The following is a 25,299-nucleotide window of genomic DNA, read 5'->3' on the forward strand; positions in this document are numbered from 1 at the left end:
AGAGTTTTTGCTATTTGCACTATAATTATCTATACTTATGACACTACTATTTAATAAATAATTAGGCGTAAATGCTTCACATCTACCTTGGTCATGACTGTCATGAGAGTATATATCTCTCTTTTTCCAAAGATTTTACATTTGCGTCGTTCAATCTATTAGCGATGCGCCGAAGCCATTGTTCTTTATTCCGTCGCCGGCCTTATCTTGTACGAACTACCTAGCATAGCATAATGCTGATGGATGGATCAATGGCGAAATGTCGCTAGAAGAACCTGGAGTACTTCACTATCACCAAGCACTATCTTTGTTCAATATCTTAGATCCCCAATAAAATTAAATATAATGGAGATATGGTTTTATTGATTTATTGATAAAAACAGTAGTGATATCACAGATACATAGACAAAGTCAAAAGAAAACAAGATAAACAATCAAATTAAAATACTATATCAGCATTAGTTTCCATAAATTCATTTATATCATAAAAAGGGTTTTTGATTAGCCAGTCACGAATAACACACCTAAATTTAGTAAAATTAACAATATGTGCACTAAAAGCAAGTTTAGTAAACATAAACAATGCAATTGATGTAAACCATTGTTTAGACTTGACTAATCTAACCCTAGGGGTCACAGGGTGGTAATCATTTCTTGTGGCATAATGATGAATCTCACTATGTGAATAATAACTGTTTAAATTTGACACTTATTGTGGTACTGCTTCTTTCATCAACTGCAGAAGCAATAAATTACCGTCCACACCTGTGGAGTATCGGTTAGCCAGTCTGGCCGTGAAACTAGGTGGCCCGGGTTCGATTCCCGGTCGGGACAAGTTACCTGGTTAAGGTTTTTCCGGGGTTTTTCCTCAACCCAATATGAGTGAATGCTGAGTAACTATAGGTACTGGACCCCGGAGTCATTTCACCGGCATTATCACCGATTGGTCGCGAAACCAGGTGGTCCGGGTTCGGTTCCCGGTCGGGACAAGTTACCTGGTTGAGGTTTTTTCCGGGGTTTTTCCTCAACTCAATATGAGCGAATGCTGAGTAACTATCGGTGCTGGACCCCGGACTCATTTCACCGGTATTATCACCTTCATCTCATTCAGACGCTAAACAACCTAAGATGTTGATAAAGCGCCGTAAAATAACCTATTAAAATAAAAACAAATTACCCAGCCATGAGAAATACTAAAACTTGATATATCTGTTGGACTAAAATCCACACATTCTAATAATAAATAATAAATAATCCTTTTACGCACATAATGCCATTTCTGAGGTTAGTGAGATACTTTTTACAGCTCTTATATAGATTTTTTATATTTTGTTCCTCCAGAAATTTGGTGAGATTTCACGTCTTTCCAGGATCTCCTGCGCATTGTCTCCTGCAACCCAACTCGGAAGGGCGGTGTCATAGGTCACTTGTGGCGAGGGAACAGGTATTTGACGCCGAACACGTAGAAACCTAAAATGACGAGGTTTGCCGTGCCCAATAATAGCAATCGAAGACTCCAGGAGCCAAGAATCCGGAACACAGGGTACAGCCATACGCCGTACACAATGTTGGTGGTCACGAATCTGCGAACATAGATTTTATAAAATTATGCAGAAGTTTATAAAACATTACCTGGATACTATATCTGAGACGAAAAATGCAACTTTGTCAACTTGGGTTCGATCCCCGTTTGAGTTAAGGAGGAATTCTTCGGGGTTCTCCCATTCCTCCTCACGTCATTATCATCATCATTAGGGACCATACTTTGTTTCAGGAGGCTATAAGTTTATTTCATAATACATAATATATCCTACTAATTAGTAAATAGTGTACAATTTTTTAATAAAAAGCCGCCTTAAATAAGGGTTCGAATGGATCGGCCTACTAATCAGTTCATAAAGAATAATCATGAAACCCAATTGTGTGAAAATTTGAAAGGAAAAAGAAAACATTAAGATAAATGATATGGAAACATAGGAAATCATTTACAATAAACGTTTGTTGGGTACAAATGATTGCTAAAGTGGCTTTAGACATTGACTACTTTCAAAAGCCTACTGTCAAAGAGACTGCCAAAAATCCTGGGTTCGATACCCGGCCTTGGAACAATTTTTCCCTTGAAATTATACGTAGGCCCTAGTAAAATGTTTACACGTTGCCAAAGGTAATGATAACATCACCGAGAGCAAACACAGCACCAAGGAATGTTAAGGGAAGTTCTAAAAACTCACTTTTCCTTTAAAAACCTTCAGTGAAGTGACAATATCATAACATGGCCTTTAAATCTAAAGAGAGACTTCTGGTTTATTCCGATTTTAATGTTTCCGAAATTGAACAAATATATAAATATTATCATAAAAATCGTCAAAAATATGAATAAGAACAACATGTTTATCCTACCAGAAAAAATTTGACATGTCCTTTAGCTGAACTTAAATGTTACACAACCGCCGGAATAAATCATAGCCAGAGTTACGAGCCAAGGTTATACAATTCTATTTCGATAATAAATTCTGACCTAGGTTATTTTTAGTTTAATAAATTTAAGAAAAGATTGAGCAAATTATTTAGTATTCATGCTCCCTTTTTCTCTTTCGTAAATTCAATATACTGTTTATTCATTTCAACTTACATTCTGTTCTTGACTTGATTCTCTACTTTAATCTTCGTTTATTACCCATGTTTTGTAATAATTGTATTGGTTTTGTAATTTTCATTGAATCTTTGTTATGTTCCATTTAGTAAAAAATGGTTATTTATAGAAACCGTCCCCGAACACGAGCTTGCTCAAACGGGTGTGCGCTACGTCAACATTTAATTTAATTTATTGGTCTGACCCAATATTTTGGGTTTTCCTTGCGACACAGAATAGCTCACAATAAAATTTAAAATGAAAAAATATATACACAGGTTTCAAACAAAAGTGACTGAGACATGAGAAAAAAATAGAACCTAGTATAATTTAAATTGAGTGTACACCATAAACATGCTGGCGAAATATCGCTACAGAAAATTTTATTATGGTGGTGACGATGGCATCTTGAAGATCTCTCTTCAGCTTGCATTTTTCCCTTCACTTTACAAGGTTTTCGGAATGGTGCCTCTCGCTCCGAAGAAGAGACCGGTAACTGTGATTTTTTCAATGTTGTATTTCGCTGATAGGTACTGAATCGTGGGCTCGTAGATTTTCTTTTTTCTCTTCGTTCACTTCAGATGGTTGAGTGGCTGAGATTTCAAATCTGATCGTAGGATCAATTATTTCAGCTGTCTGTTTATTCCTATTTATAGCTATGTTATCGTTCCTACAATTGCACTCACTATCAGCAATGCAATGAACTTCCTCGTGAACGTCTATTTTTTTGGGTCGAAGTGCATCTGCGGTCATAAAACGTATGATGTTGTGACGTTTTATTCTGAGTACATATATATTTATTTTGTATTATGTGTAGCAATAAGTACTAAATACTAAATAGGCCTACATTTTGATATTTAATGCTGATTTCTAATGTGGAGTCAAGTGTTGCAAATTAAAGCCATTATCGATGACATTTTAATAATAGAATCATTTACTTTTCCAAGAGTTGTACTATTTTTTTTTTATATCTTAGTAGTGCTTTTCTCGAATGAAGACTTACACAACATCATAAGCTGCGAAGAACCCGAAAAGTGTAACCAAGGACAAATCGGGGCTCGCTCCCAACTGGTGTCGACACAACAATGTCTCCAGTATCACGACCACTAGCACCACTGAGTGCATGGAGTGGTTCATCCACCAAGGAAACAATATTTCGGCAGATTTCGGGAACACCATCTCGCGATCCATCATAAACAATGTCCAGAAGAACGTCGACACGAACTGCAATAGACAGAAATGTATTGCCTTAGATCCCTCATGTAGGTCTACAAGGTTTTTCAAAAGTAAGTTACATTTTGACGACACTATAACCTTTTTAAGAATTAAGATATACACAAAACAGAACACACTTATATTCATAAAGATATAGGATTTATTAGATTCAGTTTAAATGTTGAATATGTACGCCATTTTGTTTTTCATCAAGCAACAATCTTTCTTCTTTATTATAAACAGCATTTACTAATAAATCACTTACTCATTTAATTACTTATGTATTTATTTACTTATTTATGTACTTATTTATTTAATTACTTATTTATTTACTCACATTTTTACTTATTTATTTATTTACTTATTTATGTACTTATTTATTTAATTACTTATTTATTTACTTACATTTTTACTTATCTATCTATCTATCTATCTATCTATCTATCTATCTATCTATCTATCTATCTATCTATCTATCTATCTATCTATCTATCTATCTATCTATCTATCTATCTATCTATCTATCTATCTATCTATCTATCTATCTATCTATCTATCTATCTATCTATCTATCTATCTATCTATCTATCTATCTATCTATCTATCTATCTATCTATCTATCTATCTATCTATCTATCTATCTATTTAATTTGCCAGGATAAAGACCATAAGGCCTTCTCTTCCATCCTACCAGATAGCACACATAAATACCAAAAAAAAAAACAAATACTGACACAAATAATACAAATTAGATTAAAGCCTTATAAAGAGTCAACAGGGTCAAAAGGACACTATAGATAATTATTAAGCTAATGAGACATAGTCATAATAATAATAATAATAATAATAATAATAATAATAATAATAATAATAATAATACATTTCATATTAAGGATAAAATTTACACCAGCATAGTTACAATATTTATTATATGTTATGGGTTAAGCCAAAGTTGCACAACCTGATAGATGTTCAACAAGCAATTCCACGAGCTGGAATATGATTCTTTAATTTAAATATGAATTTTGATATTGTCCGACAGTCTCTGACACGGTAAGAGAAAGAATTTCAGAGGCGTGGAATCGATATGCTGAAAGACGATGAGTAGAAGGAAGTTCTGTGCAGAGGAATAGATAGAAGGTACATGTTCTGGTTCTAGGTAATGAAAGGTAAACAAAACGAGATGCTAGGTAAAAGGGTGTGGAGGTGTGGATGATTTTATATAGTAATAAGACAGTTGAAGAATCTTATTTCTTTAGGTGGATTCCAAGAAAACAGTTCTAGTGGCGATGTTACATGATCGAATTTTGTAGTGTTACAAACGAAACGAACGCAGATATTGTGAACACGCTGTAGTCTGTGGGCAAGATAAGTATTTAGATAGTAATCGAAGTGGGGCACAACTAAAGTTTACTACAATGGTTGACGATAATATAAAGAACGATGAAGAAAGAACTATAGTGCAACGAACCATCGTGAAAGGGAACACAAGAGTCGTGAAAGTGAAGTCCTGCAACCTTTTCACTCTCGCTCTGACGTTCGGTTTTAACATGGTGCCGAGTGCTGCATCACCCACGCAGATGGAAAAGTACACAATCTGTGTTACCTGCAAAAAAATAAAAAAATAAATAAAATAAAACCACTTCTTGTATAACTTATGGGTTAAGTATAGCTTGGATTTACACACTAATAGTCGTTAAAATTTACGTTTCAGCTCTTAAGGAATTCATGTTATCTTAAATAGGATGTCGTAAACAATGTATTCTATAGAATTGAACTAGTTCTAAATTTTCTTTTGAAAGATCCAAAGTTACACTCACGTAACAAAACTGAGTGACCCCTTTCTGGAAATGTCTGTGTGATCGTCTTCAATGTCCCTCCTTGTATTAAAGCCATGCATACACTGTACGTATGAATAATATTCATATTTTGTAGTTCTTATTTTGACCAATATATCCATCAGAGAACATACGCAGTTTTGTTATTCTTTTCTTTCAAACTATGATGATATATTCAAAAACAAAGAATGCAACTTCATTAGTGCCTTTCTTCCCCAAAAACTTTCATGGTAAAAATCAGCGGTGGCGAAAATGTAATCGTGCGCCGAGCCATTGTGTAACCTACAACGTGCATAGTACCTATGGAGGGAGGCGGACACCCGAAGGGGAAGTGAAGCAACTGTCTGACTTATTAACAGATTTTCATTTTCCTTACGTCAAGCACTTAAATATAATTTTATACAGTACAAGGCTACAAACTAATGTTTAGTACGTGTAACGAAAAAAGAAATGAACAGTAAATGAACAATATCACAACCTAAAATTAACTGTCTTCAGAATGTCTCTGCGACAAAGTTTCAAAATCAGTAATTATGTCACTTACTGCCAGTCGTAGTTGATCACGAAGGCATATGTCTGTCAGTCGTGGTCTAAATTTGGTTTTTACTATTTTCATTGTTGAAAGTAATTTTTCACAAACGTAAGTTGTAGCGAACATGGCTTCAACAGGGCAAGCGAAAGAACGAATCTTCGGATACCGGTATTTATTTTTTGACAAAGATTTGAAAGTTCAACATTTGTCAAGTCTTTACATGTAGCTTTCATTTGACATCATATAGTAAATCAGTGAGTTCAAATTGAAAAGCTAACCGCATTATTTGTACATCTGCTGAAAAAGGGTCGACGTACAGAGATGATGATGATGATGATGATGATGATGATGATGATGATGATGATGATGATAACAACAACAATAACACTTAACCTTTTAATGTTTCATCACTAACATGTAGTATAATGCCGTTTTATGTTATACAACCGTTTTCATCGTAATACTTGTATACAAATCATACATTTAATATTCTCATCATATTGACAGCAAAAAAATGCGTCCTCCCATCCTACTTGGAACTTTCGTACATGGTTTCGAGAGAGACATATGCCACTCGCAGGTTAGAGACAAATACAAATGGAACGGAGTTTGACTCCAGTGAGTGAGAGGGTGGGAGTTGGCGGAGGTTAGAAGCAAGCGAAATGCACAGCTATCACTGCGAGCCACAATGTCTCGCGAGTCACGTTCTCCCCACGGCTGGTATAAATACAGAGTCGAATGTTTTGTTTTTAAGTCATCGGTTACCTAGTGAGTTCGTGTACGCGGAGTGTGTGCATACTATAAGTGTTGTATTAAACCGAACCTATTTTCGTGCGGTGTTTACATTCTTACGAATGCTTTCGCGTGTGTCTTTTCTTCATATTAGAGAAAAGTGACAACAGATAAACCAAACATGGCTACAATACGACGTCTTAATACAATTAAAGTACAATTTGACGGGAGTGCTATAAACATGACGACCTTCCCTCATCCCCTTCACCAGTTAACTGCAGGCACGCGCAAGGGATAAACCCTTAGCCGAGTTGCCAATTCTTGAAGTAATTGTGATTTCCGAACGTTTTTCAAACTGTGTTCCGTGAAACCGCGATTTTCAGCGAGACTATATTATAGTTGTAAATATACCTTAATTTATAATTTACTAAAACAAAATTGGTATAAAAATGAACAAACTTATTTTAAAAACACTTATATTTATATTTTTACTAACATGTTTTGCCTAAATAAACAAAGAAATGCAGAATTATATAATACGTGTTAAATTCTCATGTTATTAAGTTCCAGAATTTTATACTTAATTAACGATGTTACACTGGTAAAATTTTCGGAAACTGTGATAATTGAATAGCAATTTATAGTACAAGAGAGTAAAACTAGATTTTCTCCGCTTCGCCTTGGGTGATAATTTCCACGAACGCATAAAATCTGTTTACTCTAGTGTGCTATACAATATTTTATTCATTACTGGTATGTAAATTTCATTTTAAATTGTACGTCTTTTCTTTGTAATATGTTGTTGGCGAAGAAGTTTATATATATATATATATATATATATATATATATATATATATATATATATATATATTCATTTTATTATTGCTAATATGTTGGCTGTCATGTTGAGAGTGATTTAAAAACATTTATTTCACTGCTGTAACTCAGAAAACTTTTAAGCACTCTGTGAATAATGTCATTATTTAGGTTGCCAAGGATGGTGAAATAAAGACCAGTTTAGATACCAGTCATGGATAAATGTATTCCTTTTACATCATTTTTTCATAACAGGAAAATCATATTAAAGCACAAAAGAATATATTTGTTTCTCTGCCAGTTTAGTTGCTGATTCGATGCAAATTTTCTGTAGGCCTAAGGAATGTTATAAGATACGAAATATGATTGAATTAATTAAGGGAGCATGTACACTTCTTATACAATAAAATTCTGTTATGTAAAATAAAATTTAAATTTTTACACCAACTATTGAAGTTCATTCAGGTAAAACAACCTGTATTAGTTTTTTTAGTTATTTAACGACACTGCATCAATTACTAGGTTATTTAGTGTCGATGGGATTGGTGATAGTAAAATGGTATTTGCCGAGATGCGGCCGAGGATTCACTATAGATTACCTGACATTCGCCTTACTGTTGAGAAAACCCTCGGAAAAACCCCAATCAGATAAATCACCCAAAGCGGGAACTGAACCCACGCCCGAGTGCAACTTCGGATCGGCAGTCAACTCAGCCAACTGAGCTACGCCAGTGGCTCTATATTAGTTCTGAAGTTATGATTTTTAATGTAAAGTGCGGCATTGGCTATAATAGCTGTTAAGTGGAAAACGACATGAGCTTTTTTTTTCTTCGCAAACTATATTCCTTAAAAAACCTTTTCCTGGTATTTCCGAAAGTGTTGGATAGAATCGAATGAATTTTTTTCTGCATTCTTAAATATAATGTACAAATCAGGCCAGAATATTTCCGTAAGTTTATTTTCTGTTGGCGATATCTCTTTCGCGTACTGTTCACATACTGTTCGACGAAGTAAATCACGCATAAAATCGTCTTTCTTACCGAATTCTGTTTTGATTTGTTTATTTCCTCTTTAGTTGGTAAACCGTAATTCATAATTTATATGTCCTATAGGCTATATTTTTTTACCAACTCCGCCGGTTGCGTCCGATGTTAAGTGATTAAGATTTGTACTTATCAAACTGCCTCAGCTTTCGATTACTCTATGGATAGAATTTCTAACGTTAGACACAATTTTAACACTTTGTTTTCTTAGCTACGCTCCTCTGCAAATAAGATATTCTGTTTTCTTCGACTGTGTTATTTGTTCTTGTCGTGATCTTCAGGTGAATCAGGAGACCTGGCTGCGGGTCATCTGCTCCTACACTCATTAATCATGGCCGGAATAAATGAGACATATTGAAGCACAGAACAGTATAAAACAACAAGTCGACAAATATCTGAAAAGACACTGAGAACGGGTGAAAGCTAAGAGGCAATGACTGCTATATTTGGCAATGCTGCGATCTATTGTATTTCTGCCACTCGACTAGGGGTTGAGTAGAGGATGGGGGTTTATGAGGCATTACCGATTCCAAGAAGAGAGGCCGTCATGTTTTCGAAGCAAGGTCTTACGGCAATGGATGTACATCTTTGGATACAACAAACTCTCAATTTAACCACAGAACAGGTAGATATGTTGCAATTAAAAACACAAGAAAAATCATTATATATAAAAGTGATATCGCCCACAATATACGAAAAACTGATACACAAACATGAAGGTACAACGGATTTCAAATATAATAATGGTGAACAAACACAAGTGAAAGTAAGCAAGGCAGATGTTCCGTCCTTAACTGTCCGAGTGTTTAACCTACCCCCGGAGGTGCCGAGTTCATTAATTCAAACAGCGTTAAACACGTATGGTGTAGTTCATTCAGTGCGAAAGAACAGTGGAGCACAGCTTATCCTTTCTCAGTTAACAATGGCGTTCGTGCGGTAAAAATGGAAATTAAGAAGCATATTCCAGGATCGATATCCATTGCGGGATATAACGCACACATCACGTATGTGGGACAACCGATTTTATGCTATGTGTGCCATGAGCCCAATCATAAGAAAGGATTGTAGTCGAGGGTTTCAGTGATGGAATTGTAATACTTCTCCCGAAAGTGACACAACCACGTACAGTGTCAGAATATCGTCCAATTACACTCTTGAATACAGACTATAAATTATTTATGAAGATACTAGCGAACAGAATAAAACCAACTTTTTGGGATATTATTGAAATAGGCCAAACTTACAGTGTACCGGACAAATCAATAATTCACAACCTTGTCACCATTCGTGATACAATTTTACATTATGAAGAATTCCCGGATGAAAAAGCAGCACTGTTATCAATAGATTTTAATAAGGCCTTTGATAGAATGAACCATCTCTATCTGCAACGTGTTATGAAGCACTTCTGTATACCAGACAAAATTGTTAATGTTGTAAGAAGCTTATATGATAGTGCATACTCCAAAATTCAAGTGAACGGTTTCTTTACGAAACGTATTCCTATTGCATCATCGGTACGACAAGGATGTCCTCTGTCAATGTGCCTGTTCGCTATTGGTATAGAACCACTTATTAGAATGTCACATAACATCTTACAATCTGGACGAGCCACATGCTCCCTGTTCACGATCAGGGTATATGCAGATGATATTGTAATCCTTCTCCGAGATGAAGAAGAATATACAAAATTACCACAGATTCTACAAACATATAGTATGGCATCCTGTGCACAAATAAACACACAAAAGTCATGATTAGTACCATTAGGTAATTGGCCTGTTACACAAACTGTAAATTATATCCCTATGAAAAAAGAAGCTAAGATTTTAGGACTAATAGTATGTGCATCTTTTAAAGATATGGTTGACATCAATTGGTCCATTACGTCTGCAAGAACTCGAGCGTCCATATTTCAGCATATACATAGAACCCTCAATCTCTTTGAAAGAATATGGCATATAAACGTATTTTGCCTGTCCAAACTGTGGTATTTAGCACAGATTTTGCCGCTTCCGACAAAATACTCCACAGTGCTAGACCGAGCAATCAGTTTCTATGTCTGGAAAGGATATTTTTACAAACTGTCGAAAACACAATTACATCTTCTAAAAACGAAAGGAGGTTTACAGCTGACTGCAATTAAAGAAAAAAGTCAGGCTCTTTTGACACGGAATATTCTTCGTGCGAAACACGATGAAAGCGATCCCATGGACAACAAATTCTGGCAAAACTACATTCCACTACTATGCAGTAAAACAACCGTCTTACCGCATTCGCTAAAAATAATTTGGGAAGCAATAGCGTCATATTTCCCAACAATAATCACGAATGACAGAAGCAAAACACGAAGACTATCTACATTTACCTCATGAAGAAAACCGTGCAAACTCCACATATCATGGAAAAGTTGCCAAACCAAAGATGGGGGAATATATGGCGCAATATGCATATGGCGAACATCCCGACTGCATGGAAGACAACAGTATATTGCTATCTCAACCAGATTATACCAACTGAAGAAAAGAGACATCGACATAATTTAACAGACTCCCCTGCATGCAAAAAGTGTGGGTGGTTAGACACACTGAAACATCGTGTCACAAATTGTGGTGCTGCGAAAACCATATGGGAAGGAGCAAAAGCTTTACTATTAAAAATTAGGCCAGATTCGCAACTACATGATTGTTTCCAAACATTACTGGTATTAGACCCACCAACAAAACAAAACAAATTTGTAACTGTTTGGCTTGCTTCAGGATTCCTGCACTACCAGTTGACAAAGCCCCTACACAAAATGGAAGAATTCTTATATATGTTGAAAGAAGAGGCTGCCAGACTGGAAACGAAGAACGATAAGTCATCCCAGATCCTAAAAGAACTCAAACTATTACAATTGAATAGATAATAAGTGGAAAGGAAATTCATTTGTATAATTAGCAAATATCATGTCCTACAATTAGAGTGCTTTGGTTGTATTAACTCTTAATTTTCTATACAGCATAACATTTTAACAACTGTGACAGGAGACTGGTTTAATGGACTGTGCACTACTCAATTTCATATAGGAGTATCGCTCTTTCATTTAGCTTATTATAATGTAAATATTGAGAAAATACAGGGATAATCATGTGTATTAAGAGAGTCTTCAAAAATGATACAATTGAATGTGGTGTAATTAGGTGCATATGAGGTTATGTGATATATTTTTGTTAATATGATATGACAGGAAATATAGACGGTGATAAATGTGATATATTAGGATATAGTGAGGTGAGATATTGTAAAATATTAACGATAATAGATGTTGGCAATTTTTGTGCTTGTATTTAAGATTATGTGCTGTACTTAGTTCAATATGATATGAAATGATGGTGTATATTTAGTATTTAGATTAATAGAAGTTGACTTGATTTGTAGGCTGTGACTTAATGTACGGCAAGTAGAGTTGAAATAGGATAAGAGTGATTGTGTTGTATTAATAGCATGTTGTGTGATCAGAAAGAAGATCAACCATAGTAAAACTGGAGGTGATTATTGTGATGTAGGGTAATGATGATGACTGTCATGTAAAGAATTAGTTTGATGAGATGTTATAAGATAATAATTTATAATTAATTAAGTTCTCTCTATTTCGATGTAACATAATGTGAGGTTCTTATAGTTTTAATATTCTGTAATGAAGTGAGAGGCAGCTAAAATAATGAGAATGAGATAGTATGGCTGCATTTAGATTTATATGATGTATTGCATTTAAAAGTAATTAGATTAATATTGTGTTGTTAAATATTGTGTCCGATTGAGATAATGCATTGTGTGTGTAATGTTATGTGTATATGTTAACGCAGTAGACTAATGATGAATTGTGATGTATTATTAAAAAAAAGTCAAGGATACAAAAACAATAAACCAAGACAAGTCCAAACAGAAAACTCTTATACAGGAATATGAGGGAGCGGCATTTTTGCATTGAGAGTAAAAAACTATTGCTCCTACAGTTTCATCAGTCTGAATTCTGCTTTTGATACAGTTGAGTGAGTTGCAGAATTCAGAAGCGCGTATCTTATTTAGGGCTAATAGAACTTTCACTATAAGCTTGTCATTTTCATTTGAATGTGGACTCATTAATTTCAGCTCCTGATTGCCATATATACAGCAGACTTCGATTTGAGTTTTGCCGAAAATGTCACTGAAGTTTTGGTTGAAATAACATCGATACACATCCTATTTGACTTTAGATCATCAAGGAACTTATTTATGAACAAATTGTGGATGAGACAGACATTCAAATCTAAGTGGAAGTATATCACTATCTTTATAAAACAGGGGAGTACGCAAGGGGAGGTTTCCGGGTTTGCACCTCCCCCTTTGAACTTTTTAAAAAGAAATGACATATTTAGATTTAACTATTTTTCATTCCTTATCGTGATATTAACGGGTTAAATCTCTATTTTCTACATTTTTCAAGCTACGTCCTTGATTTTTTTGTACACATAATCACGATGTGACAGACAATGATGTGGTGAAGTTTCATTTCTCCGAGTCAATCAGTTTCTAAGTTATTAACAAAAATATTTTGAAAAATTTGCATATTTCAAAATGAAATGTGTCGCTCAATTTTTCAGTGAAATGTCTTAAATTTTTTTTGGAAGATCAATGGTATATTTAGAAAAATATCACGCATTAGTTTTCCTGTATCTTTACTACAAAAGGGGAAACATTTTTATAACCGCTGCATACCAAAAAATAGACATTTTCCATTGACACTATAAATATTTCACACTTTACTTCATTTAATAATCATAAAACCCATGCGCTATTTTGTTAGCCACTGTGTACCCAACACCGGGTTCGATTCCCGGCGGGGTCAGAAATTTTCATGTCAATTTCTACCTCGGGACTAGGAGAGATGGCGTTGCACAACTTCTAATCACTAGATTGTGCACCAATATGCCTGGGTTAAATCCCAAATATCTCCGCAGTGCATATGAAGAGAAGGCATATGTCACTGTTGACAGTGATTCGTCCGTCGGATGGGGACGTTAACCCTGGCGGCCGCCTTGGTGCTATTCAACAGGAGTAGGATACGTGCCGGCACCGGGTTTTCCCTTCTCCCTTCCTCATCTTCATTATCATCACTCATTCCAGACACTACACTTACACGAACACTTACACATACACTCACCCTAGCACACGACATAACTCTCCACAGATACACAACATGTACAGTGTGACCCGCCGAAGTAGTGTACAACTAGAAAATGGGTCACAGTTCTGCCATTTATCCGCAGTTTGCGGAACCCGAATCACGTAAGTAAAGTTGGTGGGCATTGGACACACACACATACACACACACACACACACATACACACACAGTGTACCCAATATGCAGTAAAGATTTCACGTTCCTAGCATCAAAATTATAAGAGCATTTACACTTCGAATCTGACGAAATGTGCTGATAAAAAAGTGCGAGAAAACAGCTTGTAAAGTTTGTATGAAATTAAAATTCAAGAGTGCAGCCATTTATAGGCCTATATTGCGTAATTTGTATTCTTTCAAGCGCCACAGAACATAGAAACTTGCTCAACATATAAATAAGAGATTGCTGATTCATTTTTCACAAGAAAACAAAAATGACGAAAATTTCACGCGTTTCACTCTTAATAAATATATCGTAACATAATAATAATAATAATAATAATAATAATAATAATAATAATAATAATAATAATAATAATAATAATAGACAAAATTTAAAACATCAATAATGTAAATTGTAAACAATTTTAATAATGACCCCTCCCTTGACAAAATTCTGCGCGCTGTTCTAGAATAATGAGAAACTTTTACAGAGAATGACAATAATTGAGGACATAACATTCTAACTGTGCTAAGTGGCAAAACAACTTTCCGAGATATTTATGAAAAACACACTGCGCAATGCATGTTGAGATACCTACAACATCGTATTTTGCCGCACGAATGAGTCGCTTACAGTTGAGCTACGACAAAGACAATTTACTATGATATTCTCATATGGATGTTCCTCTCTTAGATTGAATAAAATGACATTTGAAAAATTGGCATTTAGGACATTTTGAATGTTATGTCTTCAATTGGCCTACATGTGTATGTTTAAGTTCAAGACATTCTGGTGTCATTCACATTTGGATTTTTCCTCGCTTATCTCAGCAATAACTTACATGTCTGAAGGACTCGTGAGTTATTCACGACATAGATTAATAAATTAACGCTTTCTTGCATATTACGTTACTATGACTTCCATCCATTATGTTATATGTAAAAGTTCTTGCTTCTTTTTGTTATCTGATTACGAATAAACGTTTTGAGAATATTTCTGCTTTACACTTACAAGCAAACATTCTGATGGGGGCAGATAAAATAAGTTATTTCTTTCACTGTGTTAATAATATCAAAAGAAGTGCTTAGGCCTATACAAATTTTGGCCACTCGACCGCAATTACGAGGGCCGTAAAAAATTAATTCATCAAGAACCGTTAACAGAAAGAAAACACAATTTCATTGGAAAAATTTATTGGAACAGACAGAACAATTGAATAATTTCAAGGGAAAATTGCCCCGGAGCCGGATATCAATCCCGGGACCTTTCGCTTAGCTCACGAATGCTCTACCGACTGAGCTACCCCAGGAACCATACACGACACATTCTGTGCGACTGGAATGAAATGTGACTCACGAAGTTCCAAGTCGTAAAATAAACGCCTCGGAAAGCAGAGAGCTCCTGTACAAATTGGTTGCGATTCCCTCTTACACCATCCAAGAACGCGTGCAACCAGCACATCACCACCAAATGGTGCAGGAGCACTAGACAGCGAAATGTCGTCTGCAGCGAACCCTGCAAAGGAGGAGAATACATATTATTGACGTAACTTTATGGAACCTCTTACTGACCTTACTCTTCACAAGAGAACACGTGTAGCTTGAATTTAATGAAAATGAATATTTAAGCTAATTTTCGTTCGTTAAGAAATGTGGTGATCGTCATTCGTTTCGCTTTTTCTTCGTTTACGAAATACATTGACTTGAAAATCGATGCTACTTATATCGCTTCTTGCGCGGAATCATAGCTCCACGACACCACATCACAGCTCTCGTATTAGGCCTAATGCCCTAGTCATTTTTTTTCTCTTAACTCACATTAATACTGTAGTAGTGCAATCCATGACATCTTCCACTCATTCGTACATCGTCCAAATCCATAGGTATGCAGCTTGAAGTCTAAGAACATGACTGTACATATGTTTTCAAGAACAGAGAGGGGAATTTGGACCTAAAGTAAAACAACATGTAGACAAAGGTAAGCCATTTAATGTCGTGGTCGATGCAAGTACAGTTGGGACGTTCGTTCTGTGCCGGTGAGAATCATGTGGTAGCTAGCCAGTGAGCCTACACTCTTGCGCATGCGCAGAATATGGCAAGTGGCCAGTCTCGCAGAAAGCCTTGGCTGTGTAACATCGTCCTGCCACGTGCGTGATAATTGCTTTTTGTTAGTTTAGTTAGTTCATATTCATATTGTTTATTTATTATCGTGGCAAATTGCAGTTGTGTGTGTTTGTGTAGACTAAAATGCCTCCTATTCAGTCTAAACTTGGCGCAAAAACACTGCATAGCCAAACTCGGGAAGTTGTGAACAATATACATTCTTTCATGAAGAGTGAAGCAGCTTCTGGAGACTTTTTAATACCGCTGAAAAAGGTGCAAGAACGAATGAGTGCAGCAACTAAAGTGCCCGAAAGAACAATAAGAAAGATAATTAAAGAAGGGAAACAGTGTGAGGAAGAAGGGACCTCTTTTGGAACGCCCGGTAAAGTTCATCGTGTACCGAAACGCATCACAGATGTTGATGATTTTGATAAAAGAGTTATACGACAGACAATTTATAATTTTTATATAAATGACAAAACAGTGCCCACTGTCAGTAAACTGCTACCTAAACTAAAAGATGCCATAAACTTTAACGGCGGTAGTACAAGTTTAAAGATCATTTTACGTGATATGGGGTTTAAATGGAAGAAGACAAGAAATAATAAAGCGGTATTACAGGAAAGGCATGATATTCGAGAACAGCGCGTATCATATTTACGCGCAATAAAGAAATACAGAGAAGAAGGTAGACCTCTAATGTACGAGGATGAAACGTATATTCATAGCACGCATACAAGACCAAAAAATTGGAGTGATGACAAAACCGCAGGTTTACTGGCGCCTATTTCGAAAGGACCTAGGCTTATGCAGGGGGTCGAGCGGGTTTTGTACCTGGCGCATTTTTGATGTTTAAATCGAACAGGAAAACTGGAGACTACCATCATGAAATGAATGCCAACAATTACCAGAAGTGGATAACGGAAAAGTTGATTCCGAATTTGCCCCCTAGATCTGTTTTTATAATGGATAACGCACCTTACCATAACGTGCAGTTGCATAAAGCTCCCTCAAGTAATTCAAAGAAAAGTGATATGCAGGACTGGCTTAGAAGAAACAATGTGCAGTTTCAGGAAAATATGCTGAAAGTGGAGCTTTACGGGCTCATTAAAACACATAAGCCACTTCATAAAACTTACGTGATTGACAATCTCTTAGCTATGAATGGACACTGTGTACTCAGATTGCCGCCGTATTCACCTGAGCTAAATCCATTGGAACTGATTTGGGCAGATATCAAGCAGTGGGTAGCCGGTCAAAACACAACTTTTAAATTAGAGCAAGTGATGAAATTGTGCCAACAACGGGTTGATGACATCAGTGTAGAAAAATGGGAAAAAGTATGTGAACATGTTGAAAAAATCGAAGATGAATATATTGAACAGGAAGGAATTATGGAAAATGTAATTGAAAGCTTCATAATTACGGGCGGAGACAGCAGTAGTGAAAGTGACGACGATGAAGATGATGATCATAACGAAAATCACGACGACAATGGTGGTGATATATCTGGTATCGAAAGTTTGTCTTATGATTAGATATATTGATTGCGTCTGTTTCTCTTCATTGCTATATATTGAACCATGGATATCATGTTATGTTTATAATCAGTTTTTATTTATTATGATAACACGTGTGATGTGATAAGTGATACTGGACAACTGTGAGTGGAATGCGCCGTTCATCGCACATCCTGGAACCAACTGCGCATGATGATGTCACTACACGCTGCAGATCCCAGCCGAGGCGGTAAGTCACGTGTTTCTATAAACTCACTCTGTTGCTCAAGTAACCAAGCACACCGGCACAGAACGACCGTCCCAACTGTACAGTTCCGGTAAATTGACAAAAATCAAGTGAGAAGGCGGTTAAGAGATGTATTTCTCCCGGATGTTAAGAAAGGCACAGTACTACTTCTGGATTCCTGAAGTGGCCAGATAGATGACACTATATTTGCTGATGAAAAAGTAAACAATACTTTATATGGTAAGACAATTAAAACACAAATTATCTCTCCAAAAACTACAAGATTTGTGCAACTCTTGGGTGTGTATTTTTTTAGGAATATAAAATTGTAATTCGAAGGCTAGATGAGTATTTCAGACATAAATTATCTGTGAAAACATTTCAGACACATTTCACGACAAAGGCTTCATAATGGCATTACATTCTGTTGTGTATCACCCGTTTCATTCACTTGTCCTCAAAGACATGCTAATATACGCGTGGCAGAGGTGTGAATATGTGATGGAGAAATATTTGAGAAAGTTTGATAACGTTCTTGCAACAATATTGCATGTTGGAAACAGTGTGTGTGTGTGTGTGTGTTACAGAAGAGTGTGAAAAACCAGCCTATATAAAATGTTTGTAGGCCTACCGTTCAATGGCTCTTTGTTTCGACCACTTCATTTCAAATCCACACTATCATATTAAGCTAATACTTACTTACTTACTTACTTACTTACTGGCTTTTAAGGAACTCGGAGGTTCATTACCACCCTCACATAAGCCCGCCATTGGTCACTATCCTGAGCTAATACATACATTTAAATTCAAATTCAATTTTTATTTCAGCAATAGTAATTTATTCCTCATTTACTCATTCACTCATTCACTTATTTATTTATTTGTTTATTTATTTATTTATTTATTTATTTATTTATTTATTTATGTATTTATTTATTTGTTTGTTTGTTTATCTATCTATCTATCTATCTATCTATCTATCTATCTATCTATCTATCTATCTATCTATCTATCTATCTATCTATCTATCTATCTATCTATCTATCTATCTATCTATCTATCTATCTATCTATCTATCTATCTATCTATCTATCTATCTATCTATCTATCTATCTATCTATCTATCTATCTATCTATCTATCTATCTATCTATCTATCTATCTATCTATCTATCTATCTATCTATCTATCTATCTATCTATCTATCTATCTATCTATCTATCTATCTACCTACCTACCTACCTACCTACCTACCTACCTACCTACCTACCTACCTACCTACCTACCTACCTACCTACCTACCTACCTACCTACCTACCTACCTACCTATCTATCTATCTATCTATCTATCTATCTATCTATCTATCTATCTATCTATCTATCTATCTATCTATCTATCTATCTATCTATCTATCTATCTATTTATTTATTCTGGTAGAGTTAAGGCCATGAGGCCTTCTCTTCCACACTACCAGAAGTGAAATACACAATGAAACAATGACAAAAATAGTAATATTAATAGTCATACTTAAATATAAAAATCATAAATTAATGTGAGTTAAGAGAAAAAAATACACAGACGAGAGCAGTGGTTCCCAAAGTGTGGGTCGCGACCCCTTTCCGGGTTGTGCAAAGAGCTGAGAAGGATCGCGAGATTGTTAAACAAAATACCTTATTAACATACATTTATTTTGCAAATCAAGATTTCAGGTATAACTCCCTGTAAAGTTGGTTTGAATAATTTCGAGGGAAAAATTGTTCCGGAGCCGGGTATCGAACCTGGGACCTTTGGTTTAACGTACCAACGCTCTACCACTGAGCTACTCGGGAACTCTAACCGACACCGATCCAATTTTTCCCTCTATATCCACAGACCTCAAAGTGGGCTGACTACCGTCAAGCAACCAACTTCGGGTGCACACTAACTCCGTGTGACTTAAATTGTGGTTTTCTGTTAACGAACAGTGACGTGTATTATGCAAATCAAGATTTCAGGTATAACTCCCTGTAAAGTTGGTTTGAATAATTTCGAGGGAAAAATTGTTCCGGAGCCGGGTATCGAACCCGGGACCTTTGGTTGCATTTAGAAACATATACAATTTTGAACATAAAAGTCAAAAAACCTATAAGTGGTTATAAAATATAAAATAATTCAATGTGCCTGTTTTTCAGAACGTGATTCTAAAATTTGGACTTCGTATTCGATACATACAGTGATACCATTTTCAAATTCGAGATATCTCGCTTTTGTTTCGATGAAGATCATAGAAGAGAATGAATGCGAGGTTTCAAATGTTATAAACAAATTTAAGAACTCCTTTTGCAAACTCGAGGTATTATTTTACTGCAAAATTGTTCAACACTTTGCAAAACAGGGCACAATTTCAACATTCCATCAGTAGGTACTAATTTCAATGAGTTTTTCCTTCACATATATATATATATTTTTTTTTTTCAGCCGCTTAACGCAACAGATTCAGTATAGGTACATCTGTGACTGTCGTAATTGTTCTGAGTTTCTTTCGGAAAATACTCAAAAAGTTGTTTAAAATCGTACTTGGAGTGTTATCCACGGGTTTTGAGTAAAATTATAGTTTACGATTTTACAGGGATTTGTTTTTGGAATGGAGTCAAGAACCGGTACGGTAATGGCGGGGGGGGGGGGGATCGGAAACTGAAGTCTCACCCAAAAGTGAGTCGCGTCTTCAAGAAGTTTGGGAACCACTCAACTAGAGCATTGATGCAAGAGCTGTGGTACGGTGTCGCGGAATTATGAGGATCGCGTGCGCGCAAGAAGCGGCATAAGTAGCATCGATTTTCAAGGCTTAGTTTGTTAACGAGGAAAAAGCGAAACGAACGACTATCACCACGTTTCTTAACGAACGATAATTAACTTAAATATGCATTTTTATTAAATTCAAGCACCATGACCTGGAACGGTTCCCTTATCAGGGTGCTGATAAAGATATCTGCGCTATTCCCTGCTTAAATGTAAAGCTGTTTGGCCTCGAGAAGCTTTTTTTTTTTGCGTCAGCCAGTCACAATACTAGAGTTCCGGACGGCGTTGCAGCCATAAAATTTCATTATTAATCGCTGTTACTTTTTCGGATAAATAAATATCCTATTAGGCATTAAGGCAGTAATATCACGAATCTATCTAAAAATCGTTTTTAGCCCAAGTGATTTTTAGATGCTATTAAATATTTTTGTAAGCATTTAAATGTAGCTCTTTTCTATAAAAAAAAATTGTCTTCCTACAAGCAAATGAACCGCCAAAAACTGAATAAAAATGAACGACAGCGAGAATACAGGGAAGGAAAATGCATTTCTTATCTCTCTTCTGCAGTTCAGTTAGAAAGTGTCAACGATTTTGTGAGTGTTCCTACATCGCAAACTATAAAGGAACAATCAACGAGTGCAGTACCTGATCAAACTGGTGTCATGATTTACAATAAAATCAAAACGTAGTTCACCATAAGAAAACTTGAAGGCAGACAAAAGTGTTCATCAAATATTTGAAAAGCAATTTATAAACAATCAATTCGGTTTAGTATATTTCTTTTCTACAAATATTGAAAAAGATTACACACGTTTATAACTTATGAACTTTCACTTCTGCCGTTCGTTAGAGACTACAAACTCAATTTGTTTTTACATCTAGGATAGACCATCGGATTCGTGAGTTGATTACAATGGCAAAACAGATCTACTTGTCTATATCTCGTAACAATGATGGTGAATGAAGAATTCATGGAATAATAAAATGTGAAACGAGAGTATCTTGAGAAAACTTAACTCAATACAGCCTTCAACGTGGAAAGCTGACGCTTTAGCCGAGTCATCGTCTATTTGTGGACTCTATAAAAATAACTGAACATATACTTAAAACATGTATGTCGTGCAACAGGTAATGACTAAATTGCAGCTTTACTGTTGTATGGAAGCCTAGACTATAATTATGGATGTGTGTCCTTCACAAATAATTATGTCCTTTGATGTTTTAGATGAACGTCTAGGGTCGATCTGAAACCACTTCACAGATCATACACCCCACGTGGTTTCAGGTCGAGTAAACCTGAATATGGAAATATTATAAACTTAAGCCTTAATTGGTACAAAACAAAATTATTAAACAACCGAATTAATATTACAGTCGCATCGCCAGGACTATGGCTCTGAGTTCTCCGCGTAGTTGTTAAGTAATGCAAATTGTAAACATCATAGTCTTCTCCTATGACGCACTTAAGCATATAGACTCTCCTATACGTATACAGGGTTTTTAAAAAGTAACCCTTAGGGCAGTGGTCGTCAGCACTCTCTGAAATGGGTAACGGGTAAGCGGAGCCGTCCCGTGTGCCCCGTCGAGCAGCAGGAAGAGGTAGAGAGTATACCCGCTAGCAGCTACGAATGCACCATAGTGCAGTGTGTTCTCCGCGGGTAAGGGACCTAACCCCAGGGTGCTCCATGCTGATGACCGCTGGCTTAGGGTCCCTGTTCAGAAGAGGCCACTTTTAGTGGCGCGTTAGTGGCGCTGCTAAATTTTTGTAGAGAATTTTTTAGTCTTCCAGTGAACATGGACGTAGAAGGAGATATACTTTTGGCAAATTTGCTCATACGGAGAAAGAATAGACGTAAAAATAGAACAAGAGTTTGAGTCCATCCATTAGTTCTGGAAAGACAGAATCGAGGACTATTCCATATCTTGTTTGATGATTTACATTAGGACAATAAAAATATTAATTTTAAATTACGCAAATGAAGAACGATATGGCATAAAACATGTTTTGTTTATTTTTTAAGAAATCAAAATTAAATATTATAGGCACCAAACATGAAACCAATCATAGCACGTACGAGTAATTCAACCAATATACTAGAAATAGGTGTCTGTAGAGTAATGGCAAAGTCAAAGGCCGTGGTGTAATTGAACCCAGGTTCGAACCTGAGATCAGCTAATTTTTCATATCTTTGTTAATATTTTATTTAGTACATTTTTTAAATGCATTAATTCATTGAATCGTGAAATAAAAGGGATTTTACTACATAAATAATATATCCGTAATTTTCGCACTAGTCCAGCAATTTAGTAGTCTATGGTAATATTATTATTATTATTATTATTATTATTACTATTATTATCATCGTCATTCAATATTATTCTGTCGTATTTTTCTAATTAAGCCTGTACACTGTCGCGACGATGTAGGGAATTGGTGGCTCAACAGTCATCCGTTAGCAGCGCTACTGACGCGCGTTCGCAGCGTCACTAACGCGCCACTAAAAGTGCCTCGCCTGAAGAGACACTTATTGCAATTAAAATAAATAATTGAATTTGGGGTACTTTGGGCAAAAAGCTCAGACACGCCAAACCTTGTATTTATAAATAAATAGTTTTAACGAAAAAAGTTATTATATATACAGTATATATATATATATATATATATATATATATATATATATACTGTATATATAATAACTTATATATATATATATATACAATTTTTTTGCGATTATTTTTCTGCGAGTTATGCCGTCATCGAAAACATCCTATAGTTATTTTAATATCATCTGAGGACAAAGGTTTTATACAGAAGTACTACAGTTAAGGTTACTAGGTTACTCTGGTAGCAATTTTATTGTTGGTACGTAATTACTGTTAGTCGTGTTATGAAAGCAGTCTTATTGATAAAATCAACACAAAGTAAGATGTTCTTAACAGAAAATGAAACAATTGGAAGTCTGATAATTAGGCTTGCAATGTTGGGGACCAATAGTGTGCGTTACAGTGGTTTCAAGTTTGCTATCCTTCACCAGTCAGTACTCTAGCATGCGTATAAAGTGTACCTGCTGACTACTCCGTTCGACAGTCATCAGTGTAGCATGCGTAAACAGTGTACCTGCTGAATAATAATGCCGAAGGTTAAAGATTCTCAGGCGCATATTTTTGCAGCGGAATTTGGTGAGTGAATGTGAGTGAATTCTATGATAATTCTTCCGCACATATACCTTTGTAATGCTATGTATTTACTTTCATAGCTGTCCATCTTGTTATTTCCGTAATCGATCGCAGAAGCAAGTCAATGTTCTCGTACTAGCTCACGTCCCCAGCTTATCTATCATGCTACAACCAACATTTGTAATTGGTCCCCAACATAACAAGCCTACTGATAATGATAGAATTTGATGATAGAAGACGTAGACAACAAGATGTACACATACTTTCAACGAAACTCATCCAAATCGGCCGCCTATTCCTCAGTCAAATGTAAGTAAAATACAAGCTAAATTCAGAAAACATTTACATATCAGATGCATAAAAATATCTGGTAAACCGTTAATTGACAATTACTTGAAACTTGGCGTTTTCCTAATTTTCAAAGAGCAACCACATTCTCTTCTCCGTGAAGTAGAACCTACGTAAATTAGATACCTCAAAAGCAACTGCCAGGAGAATATTTTAAGTAATACTAAATATCATCTTCATAAACATCCACCCATTGTTGCAGGAATCAATGGAAGAAGCATTTGAGAGAAGTTTGTAGCTTATATTCTCTGAATTTCGCTTCTATCCTACTCACCGTTGATTGAAAAATAGGTTAATAATATTTTTTCTTGTGAGAGTTTAGTATTCGCATTTATTGCTAACAGTGGCGTACGCAGAATGTTTGTCGAGGGGAGTCATTATTAAAAGTGTTTACAATTTACATTATCGGTATTTTAAATTTAGTGTATTATTATTATTATTATTATTATTATTATTATTATTATTATTATTATTATTATTATTATTATTATTATTATTAATGTACAAAATGTTAAACGAACGTTTCACAATAAAATCAGAACTCAAATTAACGAACGGGTGAATAGGCCTACTTCTCTTAAAATGAGTTTAAAATCGACAATGCACAAATTTAACATCTGCACTACAGAACTGTCAAAACAACCTTTCCAATGTTTCACAAGTTAAATTTCATATTGTGTCGGCTTCATTTTATTACAAGATCGGTACTAGGCGGTAGATAACATTGTTATAATTCGAACGTGCCGGAGTACCAAGCACAGGATTGTATTGAAACAGGGGATGTTAAGGGAAATGATAAAATTGTAGCGATAAGCAGCCATGATTACCTCTGATTGAGGTTCTGGCTGATAATGCACATCTATTATCAGGCAGTAGGCCTACATTTCACTTGACGATATGTGTCAGAAGAAGAACAACTGTTTGTATACATCTGAAGTCTGATTAGTGGAATATGTAGCTAATCGGCGATTTATG

At 35.5% G+C, this 25,299-nt stretch overlaps 1 protein-coding gene across 1 annotated transcript in view; it reads right to left on the reverse strand.

Annotated features, from left to right (window-relative positions):
- Positions 1 to 360: 360 nt before the first annotated feature.
- Positions 361 to 25,299, reverse strand: part of LOC138716163 (androgen-dependent TFPI-regulating protein-like) — a 30,412-nt gene continuing 5,473 nt past the window's right edge. Inside the window, exons 2-5 of the mRNA XM_069848994.1 lie at positions 15,530 to 15,688; positions 5,319 to 5,453; positions 3,636 to 3,856; positions 361 to 1,583 (exon numbers count right to left, since the gene is read on the reverse strand). Of these exons, the coding sequence (XP_069705095.1) occupies positions 1,424 to 1,583; positions 3,636 to 3,856; positions 5,319 to 5,453; positions 15,530 to 15,688 (675 nt within the window). The 3' untranslated portion in view covers positions 361 to 1,423. The remainder of the gene's footprint in view (positions 1,584 to 3,635; positions 3,857 to 5,318; positions 5,454 to 15,529; positions 15,689 to 25,299) is intronic.

Source organism: Periplaneta americana, chromosome 16 (genome assembly GCF_040183065.1).
Source record: "Periplaneta americana isolate PAMFEO1 chromosome 16, P.americana_PAMFEO1_priV1, whole genome shotgun sequence".
In the NCBI taxonomy this organism is placed as follows: domain Eukaryota; kingdom Metazoa; phylum Arthropoda; class Insecta; order Blattodea; family Blattidae; genus Periplaneta; species Periplaneta americana.